General features: G+C 41.1%; 2 protein-coding genes across 16 annotated transcripts in view; one reads left to right on the plus strand and one right to left on the minus strand.

The window, feature by feature from the left end:
- LOC135107037 (uncharacterized) overlaps nt 1–21,648 on the minus strand; it is a 156,896-nt gene that overhangs the window by 45,244 nt on the left and 90,004 nt on the right. For 9 of the 15 annotated variants that reach the window (XR_010271552.1, XM_064016617.1, XM_064016612.1 and 6 more), the window contains one exon: nt 20,323–20,421. The exons of 2 other annotated variants lie outside the window; for them this stretch is intronic. Coding sequence is in view for 11 of the 13 variants with exons in the window: in XM_064016617.1 (XP_063872687.1) it covers nt 20,323–20,421 (99 nt within the window). In the remaining 2 variants the exon portion in view is untranslated. Of the gene's footprint in view, nt 1–7,647; nt 8,021–15,866; nt 16,571–20,322; nt 20,422–21,648 lie in introns of those variants that run through there. 4 more of the 15 variants (XM_064016609.1, XM_064016613.1, XM_064016611.1 and 1 more) reach the window with 4 other exon arrangements.
- Nucleotides 127–21,648, plus strand: part of LOC135107036 (nephrin-like) — a 124,860-nt gene continuing 103,338 nt past the window's right edge. The window contains exon 1 of the mRNA XM_064016605.1: nt 127–1,036. Within this exon, the coding sequence (XP_063872675.1) occupies nt 967–1,036 (70 nt within the window). The 5' untranslated portion in view covers nt 127–966. The remainder of the gene's footprint in view (nt 1,037–21,648) is intronic.

Consider the following 21,648-nt stretch of genomic DNA (forward strand, 5'->3'; position numbering starts at 1 on the left):
CAAACCTGGTAATTAGGATTTTACAAAAGTATCCAGAAAAGTAAAATATTTCAGCAATATAGCAAAGGATGGGGAGAGCGCGTGTGCAGGCGAGGCGAGAGTTGAGGGTCGCCTGGCTCGCCGGCCGCCAGTTTCCTACGTGACGGCGTCTGGGGCTGACGCTCGTGCGGGAGACCGAATCCATAGCAAACAGGGGGGAGTGTCCTTAGCTGAGACCTGGATGTGTTCTGGTGTGATTTGTTGTCCTGGCAACACCTCTTGGTCACGACTGTGTTGTCCTAGACCCCACTCCTCAAATACTCGCTTTGAAACATTAGTTATATTTTGTGTATGTTGAAAACAAGGTATTGATTTGCCAAATATGTGAAAGGAATATTATAACAAACTTTTAACGGGATAAGTGACGGATAGATAAAACATGTGTCGCGTGTGGGACTGGTGCTATGGCTCAGCCGAGACGAGCCAGCACGAGTGAAGAGGCATGGCCATCCTGCAGCATTAGACATATGAAGCTCAAGGCTTACTCTGCTATACAAACCTGAACGGGCAGAAGCATGGCTCAGTTCTCTCCCTTGGTGTTCGCCCCATAATTGTAAGCTAAGAAGTGAAGTGATATATGTATACAATAGATATAGTAGATACAAAATATATATATACATCTCTGGACTACATATGTATATTAATGTTGTCAAAAACAAATCAAATCAGGTTGGTGGACAGGTAGAATCGTGACCCCTTTCAATCATTATGGCTGGGAAGTGATGCCGAGAACTTGATCAGGGCAAAATATGACACGGAGGTGAGAAGGAAGCATTTCAAGGACCCCTCCAGCAGCGGCCTTGGGAGTGATGGCCATGGAGGCGCTACAGGAGTGAGCGAGCCAGCAGCTGTTACAAAAATAGACAAAAGACTCTCGGAGGTTCCATCGCTTCTGGGCGGCGGACAGGAGTCTCCATTTAAACTACGATGGCGACTTACACTGCCCTCGTTTTTCTGGCATGGGTCGTCTGTCTCCACGCCACCGAGGAGACGGACGGTGAGTAGATCTACCCACCAACATCCATCTGCACTTGTGTATTGTTCATCTGTCATAGGATATTGCACAAACTAGACTGAAAGTATTGTCTTGAATGCTGATTTTTTCTTCTGTCCATTTTTTTAACAGAATGTGTGTGTGTGTGTGTGTGTGTGTGTGTGTGTGTGTGTGTGTGTGTGTGTGTGTGTGTGTGTGTGTGTGTGTGTGTGTGTGTGTGTGTGTGTGTGTGTGTGTGTGTGCGTGTGTAATGTTGTTGTTGTTGTTGCTGGGAAGAGGCGCACCTTGTGTAAATGAATGAATGGTGGGTGTGTAGGTGTGTTGAAGGTGTAGAGGGATGAGTAAATGTGAGTAAATGTGAATGGGTGGGTGTATTAAAAGCTAACATACTAAACTACATGTGTGGGCGTGTGTGGGTATGACCTGGTGTGAAGTATGAATGGATGTGCGTATGAGTGAGCGGGGATGTGAATGAGCGTAGTCGTGGGTGGGTGAGTGGGTAGGTAAGCAAATCCTTGTGTGTGTGTGTGTGTGTGTGTGTGTGTGTGTGTGTGTGTGTGTGTGTGTGTGTGTGTGTGTGTGTGTGTGTGTGTGTGTGTGTGTGTGTGTGTGTGTGTGTGTGTGTGTGTGTGTGTGTTCGTGCAATATGTCACTGTCAGAGGCCCTGTATGGACATATAATTATCAACCAATATATTACTGGTTTACAGGAAATGATCACAATTGGGCCATTCTTCCTTTCCAACAAGTATACCAAATTATTGCACACTGTTGCTGCCAAACAAATTAATCATAAAGAAATGGAACTGTACGACTGATTGACATTCCCTGGCTTCTGTTATTCTTTCATGATACAAACTCAAAGATAACATTGGCGTAAAGTTTTTTTTTTTTTTTATCTATCTGAACACAACAATATTTCATTAATATTCATTGCAGACACTCACTTAAGAATGTTATTATTCAATCGAAAAAAAGACTACTTCGTTATCCAGGTAACTGCTAAACACAAATTGTAATTACTTCAAATGAAATGGTTTAATCACCTCATTACACATACACATGAATTTGCACGACTAATGACACACACACACACACACACACACACACACACACACACACACACACACACACACACACACACACACACTGAATACCATTTACATTCATCCAGTCTTGAAGTGTAAGTATGTATACTCCAAAATAAGACTGAAGTATACTGTGATTTATAAAATAGCAAGAAAGATGCGAGAAATTCCCAGATAACGACTTGCTTCTCGAGTTCCATGTGCATAGGCGAGTCGCAGGTGTAATGAAGAAACACGTTCCAGGTGAAATATATAGTGGTTTCAGATTTAATATAAAGCTGAGTTCCACGTGGAATACAAAGCCAAGGTTCATATGACATGCAAAGCGAAGGGTCACGTGGAAAGCCAAGTTTCAGATAAAGTGTAAAGCTGAGCTCTAGATGTAAAGTCGAGTTTCTGATGAAATGTAAGCCCAAATGTAAAAGGATTCTTTCTAAATTACTCCTCTGCAGAATGAAATGTCACTGCGACCAGCATTAAATCATGAAACTATTCTGACCATCCCGGGAAAATGTTAGACATACTGCAAACAAAGCAGTAAACATATACTTGCATAAATAACGTAATTCGTTAAGTTTTAAGGGTCGCCAGATGTCACTTCCACGAACATGTCAGTTGCACTCTTCTTTTTCTAGATGACCTACTTAAATGTGTTTGCATTTTATCGCAGTTCACTGACAATCACTCAGGTACTTAACTTCAGTCATAAAAGTAAATCCATAACAGTAATGTTGCTTTTCTACCTTCTATGACCGTCTGGCACCAATCCACTGGAAGCCGGTAAAAGAGACGCTGTTATTAATGTACAGAATTTATGTTGTGTGAAATGCAAGTCTACGTATAACACTGTACTCACATTTGTACCTGTCCCTTACACAACCATCGCTGCCAGGCAAAAATTACATGCTTAGTATTTTATGAAACCAATTTTAACCAACAGTGTAAACCATCAGCAAAGATTGCTCGAGATTCTTAACAGAGATTGGGTACGATTGCGATTTTGTATTTGGAAAATGGTATGTGAAATTTCAACTCTCCTAAACAAATCAGCGATTCTTTAACCGTTATTAACGTAATGTTTCAGACGCGTATACGGAATATTATTCTATTTGGAAAAGAAAAGAACATCATATTTTCATATCAGGATTTCTTTTCAGTATATTTCCCGTGCACCTGTCCGCAAGCCTTCAACTAAAAGGCCACACAAACGAAAAGCCAAAATATACACATGCTTTTTTCTGCAATTTTAACTACTCATCATTTTACCAGAATCCCTAAAAATGCCACGTATTTTTTTCATAGCTAACTTTTTTTTTTCACTTCTGACATTCACTAAAATGAATGTCAAAGGTGGCTTGTCACTCAGTACCGTTTTAATCAATATCATCAACCCATAGATAAATACACACTTTCTAAACACAAAGCAGAACTCGTAATATACAATGCATTTCAACGTACGTGTATTCCAAAGTATCTTCATATCTTACTAACCTTACTTACCTCCAACGCTTCCACTTATTACTGACAGCCTCCACTGTTCCGTGCCTCGGCCTCAGTCCCTTCCGGTGGTGATTGTCCTTCTCACCGCATTGTTTAGCCAAATGGGGTACGTAAATCATAATCATAAGTAAGAATTAACTGAATCATGGCGAGGGCACCGCACCAACATCATCATTTGGAGCCAGAAAACGTTACGGGCGCCTGCCTGTCACCAAGGACTGAACTCGCAAACATTCCCGCCGCGAGCTCATTACCGTCCCATAGAGCTGGACAGGGATGATTTTTTTATTTACGCATATTGTTTGTAATTATGTAAATGATATTTGACAAAATGCAGAAAAAAGAAACTCGTTCATCTCTTCTTCAACACTAACTTCCTGCCAGCATCTTTTCAGCATGCATTATTAGGGTGACGTTTTCATGTTAAAAAGCCGAGAGAAGAAAACGAACTTCAAGTTAACATCTCTAACTAGTCACCTGCGCTTTCCAAAGAAACGTAATTTTCTACATGCATTAAAACACTGACATATAATGGACATACACTGGTAAACATACCGGTTCAGAATCTGTAAGAGCTGACACCTCAATCTCTCCCTTCCCAAACACACAGAAGCCAGAATGCATTAAAACACTGAGAAAAACAAAACAATACCACGAACTCCTGGTCAAGATGGCGCTTTTATGAATCTAATTATTACACAGTTCAAACACTACACTACACTACAAACTACGTTAAAATTTCCTTCTACTGACCACTTGCACTTTCCAAACACACAAGAAACTGAATCCATTAAAACACTAAGAGAGAGAGAGAGAGAGAGAGAGAGAGAGAGAGAGAGAGAGAGAGAGAGAGAGAGAGAGAGAGAGAGAGAATGAAAGTCGTTCTGGTCAAAATGGCGCCTTATGGAGCTAAATAATTTCAGGGTTCACCCAGTCCTTTTTCTAATGGGAATGTCCGCCGGCTCCTCAACTACTGCCAAGACTTCCTGGGAGGCAACATTTATTTCCTCAATTGTCCACCATTTAGGGGCATTGGCATTTGTGCCGAAGGGAATGGCGAGCTACAGTTCATGACTCGGGGCCTCTCAAAATGTCCCGCCTCGGCTTGATAATGGATGTGTATATAAAACTGCAATGGCGGGTGAAGTAAGAGAATGTGGTGAAGGTGGAGGTAGGTAGGCAAGATAAGGTAATGGAGGAACTGAAAGAAGAGTGTTGGAGAGAGAGAGAGAGAGAGAGAGAGAGAGAGAGAGAGAGAGAGAGATACAAACTGACGGACAAAAGTCAACAAACAGGAGCGTTAAAATAATGGAAAATATTCTTACATTACCAGAACTGAAGTAAAAAGAAGAGTATGCACACACACACACACACACACACACACGGAAAACAATAACAACAAAAAAAAACACCAATAATCACTAGAATGAATAAACGAAAAAGGAATAAAAAATAGATAAGCTACGGAATAAAACAAAACAATAACGAAATAAACTAACACTACATAACACCCCCTAACAAGGCGTCACGGCAAGACCGCCTCAGCCTTGCCTTCTCGTTGCCATCGTAATGAGGCCGCGTGTTCTGTGATAAGGAGCGGGACATCAAGGAAGGAGGAGGCAAGGAGTGGCAAGGAAACGCGTTATCTTATCATTAGCTTTCATGAGGCAGACGCGAGAAGGGTGGAGTGTGCCTGGCCGATTATTATGATTCTTAATTAATTAGGTATAGTTTTGAATCAACCTAAAACTCATTATTTATATGGAAAAAATTATTCCAGGTGATTTTTTTTTTTTTTTTTTTGTGTGTGTGTGTGTGTGTGGTGGGTTCCTATATTTACTGTTTTCATGTCCAGTTTTCCTTCAGTTTATGTACACTGATTCACTGTATTACCTATTCCTTAAGTCCAGTCTAAATACCTAAGCTTCTTATGTTAAAGATTTAACTTTGTCATTATTCAAACATCCCTCATTCTCTGATAATTCAAAAACTATTGTATTTCTTGCTTTTCTTATTTTTTTTTTTATTTCAAGTATCCACACACTCTCTTTGTATTTGTAATGGCGGTGGTGGTGGTGGTGATGGTGGTGGTGGTGATAGTAGTAGTAGTAGTAGTAGTAGTAGTAACGATAACACCAGCTGTAGAATTAATGTGTGTGTGTGTGTGTGTGTGTGTGTGTGTGTGTATTAAGCTGATTTATCTGTGGAAATTAATGGTTATATATAAACGATAAACGGGAAAGAATAAAAGATAAAAATGAGTATAATACTTCATTGTTTGTACTGTCATTTATATCTTTCTTCAACGATCTTTTGTGTCGTAACTTTTGTGTTGGAACAATTACCTCTTGGGTCTTTTCCTCATTTTTTTTTCTTTCCAAACTCTTCTGCTCTCGTTTTGTTTCTTAAGAGTCGGTCAACCTATTCTCTCTCTCTCTCTCTCTCTCTCTCTCTCTCTCTCTCTCTCTCTCTCTCTTGCTCACTCGCTCGCTCGCTCGGCAATCTACATCGCATAACACTTTGCTTGTCTAAATTACTCTCCACTTTCTTTCTCCCTCGTGCCTTAACTTTTATTTCCTCTCTCTCTCTCTCTCTCTCTCTCTCTCTCTCTCTCTCTCTCTCTCTCTCTCTCTCTCTCTCTCAACATCCTACATTTACTACAATTTTCGATTTAAAATTGTCACATCCTTCTATTTTAAGAAATCTGTATGTTACGTTATCTCTAGTACACCTGAAAATTTATCTAAGTACGTCTGCGAGGAGAATCTTTCCTTGATTTTACCTTTTCTCCACTATCGTGTATTGCTTTCGCCTTTTAACAATCGTGCAAAATGGCTGGCCCTCTGAATTCTACCAGTCGTCAGTGCTCGATGCCCTCCAGTAATCATTAGGTAATTGCAATAGGGGCGCCACCAACACCGGCTGACGATTCGCACAGCTACAATGAATCTAAGCCGTCCGATCTCCCCCCCTTATCTACGTGAACCTTTCCCGTCCATTACACAATTGATTCTCTCTCTCTCTCTCTCTCTCTCTCTCTCTCTCTCTCTCTCTCTCTCTCTCTCTCTCTCTCTCTCTCTCTCTCTCTCTCTAGAATACCCATACCTTGCAAGGAAAAAATAGTGGGAAGAGTCTGGTTATGAAGCGAAGGGTAAGGTAAAAGGGGAGAGAGAGAGAGAGAGAGAGAGAGAGAGAGAGAGAGAGAGAGAGAGAGAGAGAGAGAGAGAGAGAGAGAGAGAGAGAGAGAGAGATAATTAAGGTAACAACGACCATTTGATACAGAGTGGAATGAGGGCAGATTTCGAGGGCGTTTATGGTTTTCAGCTTGACTACATTATTGGATCATTTATTCCGATGCTCAATTAACAGAGGCGGCCGATTGGTTTGGAAATCACGAACTATCGCTTGCATGGCAGACAGTCAGAGGGTTTGCAGAGACTTTTTTTTTCTAGTGATGTGCCCATTATAGGAGGTTCGCGTTACATTCCAGAGATTTACTGGCTCGCAAACCTTCTATGTTTTATTTATGCAGCGTCTAGTAGGTGTTGAATATCCTGTCAGAGAGAATCCACTTGGGAGCTTACACCGATGGCCACGCTGCTCTATTCTTCCCTTACTGCTACTCCCCCCAGGGGAGATCTCAGAGCACGCCTCCACTCAGACACCCTTCTCTTTGTGAATAACTCTGGCAAGATCGATCCTTTACTCCAGCACGAGCCTTGCATGCGTCCCCTTGGCTCCTCATTCAGTGTTACGGGTACAGCTAGATGAGCAGACGTGCCAGTGATCACACTGGCTCGACTGGCGTTCATGGACTGTGCAGGTGATTGGTCTCAAATTAGTCTCACGGAACCAAGGATGATTAATTTTCACCAGTGTCCACTCCACTGATACTCCGTGATTCTGTTGTACTTGTTGCTGGAGGCATTAATTTATCTCCTCATGGCGCTGCTTCCTGGACTTGCCCTCCACCCATAGAGCCAGAAAGGAAGCAAAGACATGATAATCTGAACGTTTTTTTTTTCTTTTCTCTTTTTATCCTGCATACACAGACAGCACCACATACACGTGATGAGTAAGCTCACAATACCACACACCGGCAGTCCGTCGGAAGACTTGACGAGATCTTCCATTCACAATGGCCTCTCTGGATACATACTGGTGTCCTTGCGACGTCCACATATAAACCCAAATGGTTCATCCATTCAACCTTCCACCAATTATACATCAATTTATGTCCAAGAGATTCTTAAGCTCGCTAGTTTCGCGTGCTCGCTCAAGAGGCATCACATGACTTACCGGATCGTTACGAATAATATCACGTCATCGACAAAATCAAGGCCAGTGGCCATGACAACGCCGGACACTCCAGACTAATACACGATCCATCCACACGCATGCTGAAAATGACAACAGGTACACGGTGATGTATCATTCCTGAAGTGATAAAAACAAAACTGGTCACGTCAGCATCACCCTCCACACTACATGCCCGGATACAAGGTAGACGCGTCATTAAGATCACAAGCCTTTGGAGAATCTTAGGAAGTCTCGTATGCCAAGATTCCTAATAACACCGACTCAAACACCTCCCCGAAATGAACATACGTACAAGCACTTCCCATGCGTCACTGCGTCGTGGCACGATCAGTACCGAAAAAAAAATAATGTTTCCTCAATCCATCTTGAGGACACTTACATTAATTTTAAAGACAGATATCAAAGTTTCGGGGCCAGACGTTCATCACAGGAACTATTCATCATCGCGAGTCAGCAAGAGCAATCAAATAACACAACGCGACTCTAAATTCTTGGTATACAACTGGACACCACAATTTCAACGCAAGCAATTTCGTGTGCCACCTTCAACACAGAGGTTGGAGGGACGGGCCAGGCGATGGTGGAGAAAGAGAGGGACGTGGGGGAGGAGAATAGGAGGAGGAGGAGGAGGAGGAGGAGAGAATCCCAACTTCTCTATTCCCAGCTAAAACAAAGGCACAAAGCTTTGAAAGTGGTCCCTGTGCCTGACCACGTCCCACCCAAGCAGAAGCGTGCAGTAGTGTAAAATGAGAGTTCGGTTAAGTGGAAGGGTTGGCCCACTTCAGACCACGATTTACTTGGACGTCGACTGCGGTTTTCTCCCTGTCTGATAAGAAGCCTTTCATAGAGTTCAATCTGATTCGTGGTGGTGGTGGTGATAGTAGTAGTAGTAGTAGTAGTAGTAGTAGTAGTAGTAGTTTTGTTGTCATTTAAGTGATGGAATGGGAATGGTGGTGACAGTTAACATTATATCCCAGACTGACATCGCTGGAAAGGGTGATAGGCGTAACTATTGTCATTACCACCACTAGTGTAATTATTATATCTACATTAAAAACAGTAGTTCACTCAACTGTCAGCAGCAATACACAACATCACAGACAAAATCGGCGGTGCGCGACCAACCATAACACACACGTGATACATTTTTCATGTACACATTTAATTATTTTGGATCAATGGTCTCGTACTGTATTTTGTAGGTAAAAAAAATTATTCATTATTTTACGCTTTCTTTACTTACATCTTGTTATAATAAGTCCTATTTAATAAAAGTAACAGCAGCAACAATTCATACTAATAGCAGCAGTAACATCAATAGCATTTTTGGTGGTTATAGTAGTAGTAGTAGTAGTAGTAGTAGTAGTAGCAGTAGTACTAGCAACAGCAACAACAACAACAACAAAAGCAGGCCTCCATTCTCCTTTACTAGTACTCTACATCAAAATACCGTACCACGCAAAACCTTGTGCCGTTTTATCTATTTTATCTATTTTCCTTAACCTACCAGAAGTCTTAGAGCAACTCTGGCGGAGGGCTTTGTTGGCCGCAGATTTTGTACTAATTTCACCCGGATTTAAAGACGCCGATTCTCTAGAAGGACTTTGACGTGATTCTTTAATTCCTTTGTGTTATTGGGGAGCGAGAGTCACGCTCTAATTTAATTCGAGGCGGGTGGCGAGGCGGCGCTAGTATGGCTGGCGGACTGGCGGCTGGCGGGCAGGAAAAGCAATGAGCTTAACACCACACAGCTCTTCATTCTAAAAACCTCATAAAGTGGAATATTACGGAATAATATTTAATGAACCTAATGAAAGGCAACATTAATTATTTTGTTGATGAAAATTATTAATTCTGTAACGAAACATTTTGTACATTGCTCTTACTGTATGGTATGCGTTAGTGTCACGGTGGCGTGTGTTTGTTGTTAGCAGTGCGGTGACCTGCTGCAGGATCATGGTGGCCAGCGTTATTTCCATGGTAGTGTGTGTTAGTGATGTGTGTTGGGACCGTATTCTGAAACATTTCTGTGCTATTTGAAGTTACACGTTTCTCAAGGATGTTTTTTTTTTTTTTATGGTTCTAGTGACAGCAAAACAAGATTCAAACATTAACATGAGGAAAAATATTGAGAATCCGGCTAAATCATCTCTGGCTTTCGAAAACAGTCGTGACGAGGGAGCTAAGCGTTTTTGAATACAGGCCTTACTACCATGGTGGCCTGTTAATACCATGGAGACGCGTGTTAGTGCTATGGTGACGTTCATTAATAACTACCATGGTGACGTGCACTAGTTGGTACGATGGTGATGTGCATTAGATAGTATGTTATTGCTGAGTGTTAGTAAATGCCACGGTGGTGTGTTAATACCATGGAGACGATTGTTAGCATCATAGCGACGTTTGTTGATACCATAAAGTGACGTGTTGGCTCTATGGTCACTTGTATTACCACCTTGCTGATGAGTTTGTTAGTACCATGACAGCGAGTGATATCACCAATTCTGACATGTATGAAAATCATCTATTTTTCTTTCCTACCTTTTCGATAATCTCTGAGTTTTGTCTTCCTGACCAAAAAACGAAACAAAAAAAATGAAGTAATCGTAAGTAATGTGAGAGAATTTTAGAGTGAACATTACAGCTAGTATTCAGTAAACACAGGCAATGTTTGTGGGGTGATATGAGGTCAACTAGAAGCACTTGCGCCCTTTTTTCGTTAGTCATCTGAAGGATTTTCGAGTATCAAAGGTATCACTTCACAAGCCTCTCTCTCTCTCTCTCTCTCTCTCTCTCTCTCTCTCTCTCTCTCTCTCTCTCTCTCTCTCTCTCTCTCCTCTCTCTCTCTCTCTCTCTCTCTCTCTCTTGTTCAATAGCGGATGTGGGGTCCGCCAGGCGCCTGTCATGTCGAACCAGACTCCAGAACCAGACTCGAATATATAAACACGACCAAAGAAGTGAGCTGGAAATACTTCGTTTCTATTAACTGCGTGGAATTCTCTGAGACACCAAAAAGGAAGAGCTGTTACTGAGACATATGCTACAGTTTGCTCTCTCCCTGAATGCTTTATTTTTTTCATCCATGCACATTTTACTCACTTGTTTTCTTTCTCTTTTTACGACATTTCTTTACCTGTTATCCATTCCTTTATAAGGTTACTTTTTTTTTCTGGTTGTTGGGTTTTATTAATTTTCAACGTGAACTACACAAAGCAAATTCTTCCTTGGATTCTGAAAATATGTACTTGTCATAACTTTACCTGTGAATCGTCAGCTTATGCCTTCGCAGTTGGTCGTGGCGAGGAAAGAGAACGGAGGAGGGAGTAAGCATGAACAAAAAAAAATAATAAATAAATAAATACGACACAAAAACAAATGGAGGAAGAATATCATACATTAAGGAGAATTTTTAACGATGTACAATTCTTTGGCTTCTATATATGACGAGAAAGTAGAATTACGGAGATACGAGAACGTGGCAATGAAGGAGAGTGGCTCTGGGTGGAGGCAAGAGGAATGCTGATACAGTGATCAAGAGTAGATACGTTATTGGTATGTCAACAACTAGACCGGAATTACAAAACAAAAAATAAGGAAAAATAGTTCATTGTGAAAATTACGTATAATATGAGAGTTGAATAGGAAAAAAATAAAAAGATAAATAAGAACGAAGGGAAAACAAACTAAGCAAATAATACGATTAAAGTTAAGAGGAGTAAATGGATGATGAAGATTAGCTAAAAGAAGAAGAACCGTATGAAGAAAAGGAAAAGAAGAAAAGTATAAAAAGTAGGAAAAGAAGAAGAAAAAGAATTAGAAAGAAGAAAGAAGAAGAAGAAGAAGAAAGACCATAATAATAATTACTATAAAGAAGACAACAACGATAGAAACGACGACGACGATAATAATGATGATAGTGAGATAAATGAACACCAGGAAAGATTAAGAAGAAGTAAAAGAGGAAAAGAAGGCAAAAAAAATATATAGGAGGAGGAAGAGGAGGAGGAGGAGGAGGAGGAGGGAGGAGGAGGAGGAGGAGGAGGAGGAGGAAAAAAAAGTAAAAAGAAAAAGTAAAAAATGGAAACGAGAACATACACGCACAATATTCGCGGCTTGTAGAGGTAAAACACGCACCAGGAAGCTAAAGAGAGAAATCGAAAACAGTATTAAATTTTCGAACAACGCTAATAAAGATAAAAAAAAAAAAATGAGAACAATAAACAGAGTGACCCTCATCCAAGAATAACTCGGGCAAGAGTAGAAGTCCCACAACTCAGCTGTCCCCCGAGGCAGACAAGTCATTCTGAGAAAGTGCGTATTAAACAAAAATAAAGTGTAGGAAGAAGGGAGGAGGAGGAGGAAACACGCTAACAAGAGAAGGAGAAGGAGGAGAAGGAGAAAGAGAAAGGAGTGTCTTGAAACGTGGTTGGCAATTGTTTCACTAACTGGACATGGCACAAGGCCAGTCACCATCCTGCTGATGAGAGAGAGAGAGAGAGAAACCTGGTCTGCGGTGGTGGAAGGAAGGAAGTGGCGGCGAGGATGGCCAGGGGAGGCGGGAAGGGCGAGCGAGGAACCGGTGGAAAAATAGAGAAAAGAGGAAGGGACTCAGAGTATACTAGGGGTGAGAGAGAGAGAGAGAGAGAGAGAGAGAGAGAGAGAGAGAGAGAGAGAGAGAGGAGAGAGAGAGAGAGAGAGAGAGAGATTAATCCGATAATAATTACTTCCAGAATAAAACATCCACAAGTAAACCCAATGTACATGACAAACAATACAAAAAAAGAAAGAAAAGTAGAAAAGACACTGGAAAAGAAACGCAAGAGATGCAGAGGGAGGGCGTGGAGGTAGAAACGGAGAGACTATAAAAGAGAGAGAGAAAGGAAAGGACAAGAGCCTGGAGGAAGGAAGAGAAGAAGGGGAGGCAGCGCGGAATGGAGGCAGGGAGGAAATAAAAAGAATTGGAGGGAGTGGAATAGAAGACTTAGAGAGATGTGATAGAGATTGCAGGTGAAGGGGGGCCACAACCAATGTTATTTTCTCCCTGCTACTCCTGCCACCTACCGTTCACTTCTGCTAACACTGCTTCTGTTACTACTGCTGCTGTTGCCTCAGTTACACTTACGTTATGCTTCCGTCTCTGCTCTCTGGCTGTCTGCTACTGCTGTTCTTTTGCTGTTACGGCTTCAAATTCTACTGCAACTACTATTACTGCACAAATACTACCGGTTATTGATATAATTTCTACAGCAAGAACAACACAACCACTCCAAACACTACCACCACCACATCGTACGTCCATTAGCACCACCATCACCACCTCATCAGCACCAGCACTGGCCCTCCCTACCTTCATCCCATCATCATCCCCGCTACCACCACCATCACCACCACTGCCTGCCATCACCATTTTTAACACCAGCATTACTGCAATCATCATATCGACCTCAGCTGCTACGCGACAAAAGCTGTAACACCCTTCCATCGACCTCCTTCCTCCACTTCCTCCCTCCACTTCCACCCTCTTCCTCCTCTTCCTCTTCTCCACTTTCTCTCGTTACTCTTATCCTCATTTTTCTCATCTCTCCTGTTTCTTCTTCATTTTCTCCTCCTTCATCTCCTCATCCTGCTCCTTCTCGTGTTTCTCCTCCTGTCCCTCGTTTTCTTTTTATCTATATGTTTCCCTCCCTCTTCCTCCTTCTCTTCCTTTTTTTTTATACTCTCTCCCCATTCTTGTTTTATTTCATATTTTCAGCTTCTCCCTTTCTCTGTGTTTTCTTTCTCTTTTTCTCATTTTCCTCCTCCTCCTCCTCCTCCTCCTCCTCCTCCTCCTCCACCTCCTTATCATCATCCTCGTCCTCTCTGCCTTTCTCCTCGTTTTCATTCTAGTCCTCCTCCTCTTCTTCAGCTTTTGTCCTCTCTCTTTCTTTGCCCTCCTCGTTCTCCTGCTCTTCTTGCTCGTCCTTGGCCTACCTCCCTTCATCTCTTCATCATCGTATTTTTTATCCTTTTTTTTTCCTTCAATAAAGAGCGCAGTTATTTTTCCATAATACTTTCTCAAATTCATGAAACAGATGTTATATGTATCATCGTGCGTATTACGTATATAGATATATTGTTTCTCTTGGACATGCAGGTATATTTGGGTATGTATCTCGTATAAACTAGAAATTCTTATGTTTCTTTTAGCTGTTGTTGTTTTCATCCCCAAACAAAGAGCTGTGTTTAACTGAAACTACAGTAACTTTTCTTTTGTTTTTTTGTTTGTTACCTTGCAGAAATGAGAAGTTGAAAGCCATAGCAGATTACCTTTCACTGATTTTCATATCTATGGTTTCTATTTACAGTGCAATTTTCCTGGAGTTTCTTAAGAAATTCACCACCCACGAAAGAGAGAGAGAGAGAGAGAGAGAGAGAGAGAGAGCAAACAGAAATCGTACATGTGAAAATCGACAAAAAAACAATATGCAGCACACCTTTTAATCTTCAACAAGACTAAGAAAACATGCAGTCCGGCCACACAAATTATAATATTTACTTATTACTACATTCACATCAACCACAGTCTCACGCTGGAGCTGGAATACAAATAAGTCTGTTTACATTAGTCTCTCCTACAGCAGCAGCAGCAGCAGTACGACACTCTTGGGAATGAGTTACAGTGCTCATTAACATCGCGCTAATGTGGCAATGGTTGAGTGTGGTGGCTGCAGTGGAGTGGAGTAGGGTGGAGAGGGAATGGCAGGGGACAGGCAGGCAGGCAGGGAGGCAGGGAGGCAGGGAGGCAGGGAGCAGGTTAGCTTAGCGGAAGGAAAGGAGGTACATTGTGCTTCCCTACTCCTCCTGCTCCTTCTGCCGTAGTGTTTGATGCTGCTGCTGCTGCTTCGGGTGGTGGGGAAAGTGATGCAACGCTCCATCTATGTTCTTGGGCCTTTGTAGCGTGTGGTGCTAGATTGGATTATGTTCCGCGTGATGTGACTATTCTGGGATTTGCTCTCTCTCTCTCTCTCTCTCTCTCTCTCTCTCTCTCTCTCTCTCTCTCTCTCTCTCTCACCACAATCTAGTACCTCACCTAACCTTTTTTCGTGTCTAAATTACACGGTACTTTCTCTTTCTCACTGCCTAAATTTTTCTTTTTCCTCTCTCTCTCTCTCTCTCTCTCTCTCTCTCTCTCTCTCTCTCTCTCTCTCTCTGAACTGCGTTTTTCGTAAAATAATCGGATCGCTTGCTGTCTGTTTGTGAAAACTAATATAATATTATGACGGAAACCGACATTGAATCTGTGCGTGTGTGTGTGTGTGTGTGTGTGTGTGTGTGTGTGTGTGTGTGTGTGTGTGTGTGTGTGTGTGTGTGTGTGTGGAGACTATACATATATTATGGTAATATGTCAAATCGATTAGGCTTATTACGTGCAAGAAGGCTGTAACGTCATTAAGTTAATATGCGCCAGTTAATATTAATTTGATACAGCGGAGTATGTACTACGTGGGAAGCTCTGATGAATTAAGTACGTAAATTTTGCCGTTGCTATGGCCAAAGTACATCTGATTACATTTTCCCTCCTTTTCATTGTAATTGGGGCATGCTCAGCTGGCAGGAGGTAAAACGCATTTATTGAATCTGCCTTCTTTCACTCAGCGGCCTCTCTTCATCTGGCAGTGAATAGGCACGGGATGTAAGCCGAGGTGTTGTGACCTCTTCCGACAGGAGTAAAAATCTAGGAGTCTTACCATCTAGTGTGTGTGTGTGTGTGTGTGTGTTCTTCAAGAGATCACAAACATCACACATATTCTCTTTTGGGACTGGCACATCAGTTTTTTTTTTTTCTTTCATTTTGTTGACCCTTGGCCGGTGCCCCTCTTATTTACATAAACAAATAGGCAAACACAGGCAGAGTGGCAAATAAGGTAACAGGAAAAATATACGAAAAATTTTGATTATGAAAGCATTATTGACCATTACTCCCTTTTAACAATAACAGCCTCGGTCAGTGCTGCCACGAAGCTCCCCTGGAAGTTTAATATCTGCTCAGTGCAAGGAGGTAACTCACGCTGAAATGACACGCAGAATAAGGTGAAATAAACCTCCCAGTGCCGTGCCGCGTGGCTATACAGCATGTGTCCCTCTCTGATATCGTTATATTCAATAATTACACTTGCCAACAGAAAAAAAGCTACACACCGTTGAAAAGTCTAGTTAGTAATCAAATTTACGATGACTCATGACAGCCTGGGATGAAACCATTCGCTACTATTTTATTTTGCGGAAATAGATGATTAACCTCTTCCATCTTACTTAACTTAAATTATCCATCAACAACAGGCATTCTAAACGCTGATATAATTACATGTATCCAATCTAAACAATTCTTCCAGTAAATCTCCCTTCTATTTCACCTCCAAGACGGCAAATTTCCACAGGTCATGATTCCCTGCAGTTTCGTGCGGAATGCCACCCCAGGGCAGCACTATTGTCTGGTGCAGCAAGGGCCGTCGACCAGCCCCATTCACCTCCGATCCTTCGTTTTCCTCACTGTTTTTTCGTACTGTAGATTACGGCGCACTCCCAGCGGGGCTATTGGCTACTGCTATTGCTCTTCTTGGGGGTGTCTTAGAACTAGGGAGCAGTGAGGACTGAAATAAAAGTCAGGCCTTCTCTCTCTCTCTCTCTCTCTCTCTCTCTCTCTCTCTCTCTCTCTCTCTCTCTCTCTCTCTCTCTCTCTCTCTCTCTCTCCCCCCAGCCCACCTCTCCTCCGTCTATATCTATCATCTGAACTGCGTCTCCTTTAGTAGTTTTGCATAAAAAGAAAATATCCTTCACATTCTCTCATCGGGCTGGGAATGTTATGCAGATTCCCTAATGCTGCCCACGCGAGCCGCCTTTAAGTGTTTATAAATCTAATTTGAAAACTGTTATAAGACGAATATGGCCAATGTGTAGTGCCTAATATGCTGAACGAAAGATGAAACAGGCTTTTTTTTTTTTTTTTTTTTTTTTTTTTTGAGAGAGAGAGAGAGAGAGAGAGAGAGAGAGAGAGAGAGAGAGTGTTCCCCACGAGCGCTCTGGTCTTTCAAGGTAATCTGACCTTCAACTTGAGGCAAAACGCTTATTGCCTTTTATATTGGAAGGATGGCTGAGTCTGGCAGGTGACGATTAATGAGATCTTCATCATGCAAACCCGTCAGCTGCGTATTATGCTCTCTCAATAATATGTATGTATAAAAAAAAAAATGTATCCTCGTCGTTTAGTGCAACAGCTGAAAATGCCAATAAGATATTTACGCGTGCGCTTAAGTTTTCATTACCAGGTTTTAAAATTTCAAAAGATCAAATACAAAATGATGAAAAGCTGGCTTCCCACAATGCCAGTAATTTTATAGCCTTTTTTGTTTTCTTTTTTTTTAAACGTGCCATTAATTATTGTTTGATGTAATGTTTTTTTTTTCATTTAACGGTGAGCCATTTCGTTTTACTGTTTTTATAAACATATTTGAAAGCTTTTTTTCTTTTTTCTCTTTTTTTATAAGTTTGAGAGTTAGATTCCCATGACATTTGAGAGGCAGCACTGTGTTTCACATTTGCTTTAGGCAGAAGCGATTCATACTTAAAAAAGCGTACAGCAATCGACTTTCCTGAATAGAACTATTATTATCTTTTTTTTTTTCTATGTATAGACGGGCACCGGCCATTGGCAACAAAATTGCGACAAAAAAAAAAAAAAAAGTCCACTCAGGTGCTGATCCCCGAAGAAACGAAATCGGTAGACAAAAATAACAGGATGTGTCTTGAAACCTCTCTCTTGAAAGAGTTCAAGTCATAGGAAAGTGGAAATACAGAAGCAGGCAGGGAGTTCCAGGGTTTACCAGAGAAAAGGATGAATGACTGAGAGTACTGGTTAACTCTACCATTAGAGAGGTGGACAGAATAGGGGTGAGAGAAAGAAGAAAGTCTTGTGCAGAGAGGTCGCGGGAGGAGGGGAGGCATGCAGTTAACAAGATCAAAAGTGCAGTTAGCATGAAAATAGCGGGTGAAGATGGCAAGAGATGCAACATTGCGGCGATGAGAAAGAGGCTGAATGCAGTCAGTTAAAGGAGAGGAATCGATGAGAAAAAAAGTTTTGATTCCACCCTGTCTAGAAGAGCGGTATAAGTAGAAACCACTTCATACATATGAAACATACTCCTTACATGGACGGATAAGGCCCCTGTACAGAGTTAATAGCTGGGGAGGGGTTGAGAAAAACTGATGAAGACAACTCAGAACACCTTACTTCACAGAAGCTGTTTTAGCTAGAGGTAAGATGTGAGGTTTCCGGTTTAGATTATAAGTAAAGGACAGACCGAGGATGTTCAGTGTGAAATAGGGAAAAAGTTGGGTGTCGCTGAAGAAGAGGGGATAGTTGTCTGGAAGGTTGTGTCGAGTTGATAGATGAAGGAATTGAGTTTTTGAGGTAATGAACAATACTAAGTTTGTTCTCAGAAATTTTAGAGAGATCAGAAGTAAGACGTTCTGTGGCTTCCCTGCGTGAACTGTTTACTTCTTGAATGGTTGGGCGTCTATTAGAGATGCTGATGTCACACCTAAACGATGGATTTGATCATTAATTGCCTTTACTGGAGATAGTTATCTTGTTTATCAATGATTACTTCCTACCATCAAGTTATTGAAACGCTGTCCCCTCAGGAATTTAATTTGCCTCGTTGCATTGTTATTATAGATTTACAATGCTAATTATTGCGAATGCTTTATCGTTAAAGAAAACACATGACCTTTCGTTTTACATTGAGCTAAAATATGTTGTTGCTTTCTAATGAAAGGAATTAATATTTTTTCTTCGATCCTATCTCCCCAGAGGGAGCGAGAGAGAGAGAGAGAGAGAGAGAGAGAGAGAGAGAGAGAGAGAGAGAGAGAGAGAGAGAGAGAGAGAGAGAGAGAGAGAGAGAGAGAGAGAGAGAGAGAGAGAGAAATGATAAAAACAGTAACACAGTTTGAGCGAAGAAAAGAATGTTAACAATAAACAACTACCATTCATTTCTTCTGTCTTCCAGCGCCGCCATCTCCTCTACTTTACTGAGCCTCAAAACACAAAAGAGAAGGAAAAGTGCACAGAGAACACCTTGAGTCCATATTCATAAACGCTTTGTTCTCTCATAAAGATTAATTTCAAAGGCCTTACAAACAGTTAATTGCAGTCTCCTTGAAGTAGTTTTCTATTGATGATGCAGAAACTGTCACTGTAATCATGTAAACCCATTAAAGCAAGCTGAAAGTAGGGATAAGATGCCGCAACACGTATCCAAATGAGCTCTTGTCCTGAGTTTCTGATGGGGATACAAAGTAAAGCAGTGACCCAAAATGTAAAGAAAAATAAATAAATACACATGACTCTAATGATCGCAGCACCGAGTTAAAGGAGATGAAATACAAAGGGAAGAGTTGAAGAATATGTGAAAAAAAAAAAAATACACACGACTCATCAATGATATCAGGGCTGACTTAAAGTAGATGAAATACGAGAGAAGAGTTGAAGAATACTTTTCCTTTATGGCTCAGACATCGCATACACACTCAGTCCCCGATCCAAAAAGCAAAGCACCAGACAAATCCATTAAAGACAATGCTGTTGGTAAAGTATAATAAAATGGCTCAAACTAACTGCATGTCTTTTTTTTCGGATTTCTTAATTTTTGTATAGATAAGTTCTTGATAACGTTGCGCACTTATTGCCATATTTCTTTATGTCGTGTCTTAGGTCCCAGTGGTCAAAAATTCACCCTGACTCTCCTGATTTGATGAGTTAAATAAATAATACCAGTTTTCATCCTTAGTTTTCCAAAGATAGAAAAAAATAATTAGGCAGTTTATGAAGGAGATGATCAAGAGACGTCAATGTATCGTGCACAGTAAAGAGGAGAGTGTGATCTGCGTATTATGTTCGTCCATTTAACTGCTGGATGAGAAGCTTACAGTCTTACGAAAGTAGAATGGGTTACGTCAGCCTTGCATTATTTAGAGCTGGGAAATTCTTTTTTTTTTTTCTTTTGTTTTATATCCGGCCAAGGGAACGAATATAAGAAAAAAATGGACCATTCATAATGCTGCACGCAAAACAGACAAAAAAAAAAACTCTAGTCTCATTAGCTACTTTAACATTTTGAAAAAGACTACAAAAAAGAAACATTAGATAACAGACCGGAGTAAAGTTAAAAAGTTCATCAAAAAAAATAGTAATATGTAGTCAACTAATGCACAAAATTCCTTCACGTCTGACCTCTATTAATTATCTCTTTACAATCTTAAATAATCCATAGCAAAAACCCTCAAGTATCCAGTACGAACACTTACAAACCCACACGACAAAATACCCAGCTAATAGAGTACTCACCGGAGCTCAAGCCGCTGAAGACGCACGAGGCAGCTTGGTGTACTCTCAGAAAGTGTTTGTATTCCTTCCTGGGAGACGCGAAGTGTAGAATCTAGAGGCCTGGAAAAAGACATGGAAAAAATACAGTGTGTGTGTGTGTGTGTGTGTGTACAAATCGTCATTTTAATAGATCAGAGTACAAACACAAATGGTCTTTCCTTTTTTTATGATTATTATTTAAACTGCCACCTTTGTAGTAAGAATATTTTTTTCGCTCCCTTTTATCACGTATAAATAGGACTGGCTAAAGGCTACAAAGAAAACTGAAAGGAGCTAAAAAAGAAAAGAAAGAATAGAAGAAAAAGGAGGAGGAGGAGGAGGAGGAGGAGGAATACAAATGAATACAAGAGAAGTCCAAAGAACAACAGACACTGACGACTTTACAAGGCTGTTTGGGTAACTATTCTACGCTATTAAGGTGTCGGAAGAAAAGGAGGAGGAGGAGGAGGAGAAGATGAAACAGAAAAGGAGAAAAGGAAGAAAGAAAAGAAAAGAAAAACTTGCTCAATTCTCACTCAGACTGTAGAAGAATACCAAATTATAATGCAAGATGTTGATGACACGTTTCGTATACCAATCACACACACACACACGCACACACACACACTACTCAGTACCAGCTACGTGATGAACTTTCGACCCCACGGCTAAATATCCTGACCACTCTCTCACCGAACGCTACATATTTCACGCTCCAGCTACGACGCCACACACAACGCTCAATATATCGTCCTGTGGCCATATTTTTCTTATCTCCTACCAATTACCTCACTTGTTTTCACGTATATACACCTGACAGCAATTCGTGTTCCTAAGCGACACTACTGGAAAAAAATTTGTTGTTTTATTGGTACTGTCTTTTTTACGGCCTTACGTCACCTCTCTCTCTCTCTCTCTCTCTCTCTCTCTCTCTCTCTCTCTCTCTCTCTCTCTCTCTCTCTCTCTCTCTCTCTCTCTCTCTCTCTCTCTCTCTCTGTGTGTGTGTGTGTGTGTGTGTGTGTGTGTGTGCTTGTGTTTTCCCGGTCTAATCACATTAAATATTAAACTCATAATTACATGCACAAAGATTCGCCAACATTTTCAAGTCACTGGCGTCTTTACGATATTGAACGGAATAGTTAGGATTTAGTGGCATGAATACGTCCGTGATAACCAGTAAGATGGCTGTAATAACATATACTCTCCTCGAGAACGCTCCATGGAAGGCGGTTTGATAAATAACAGTGCTAATTAATAAACATCATGGGACAAACAGTTCGACAATATCATATCAGACTGAAGGATAGA

Source organism: Scylla paramamosain, chromosome 14 (genome assembly GCF_035594125.1).
Source record: "Scylla paramamosain isolate STU-SP2022 chromosome 14, ASM3559412v1, whole genome shotgun sequence".
Classification (NCBI taxonomy): Eukaryota; Metazoa; Arthropoda; class Malacostraca; order Decapoda; family Portunidae; genus Scylla; species Scylla paramamosain.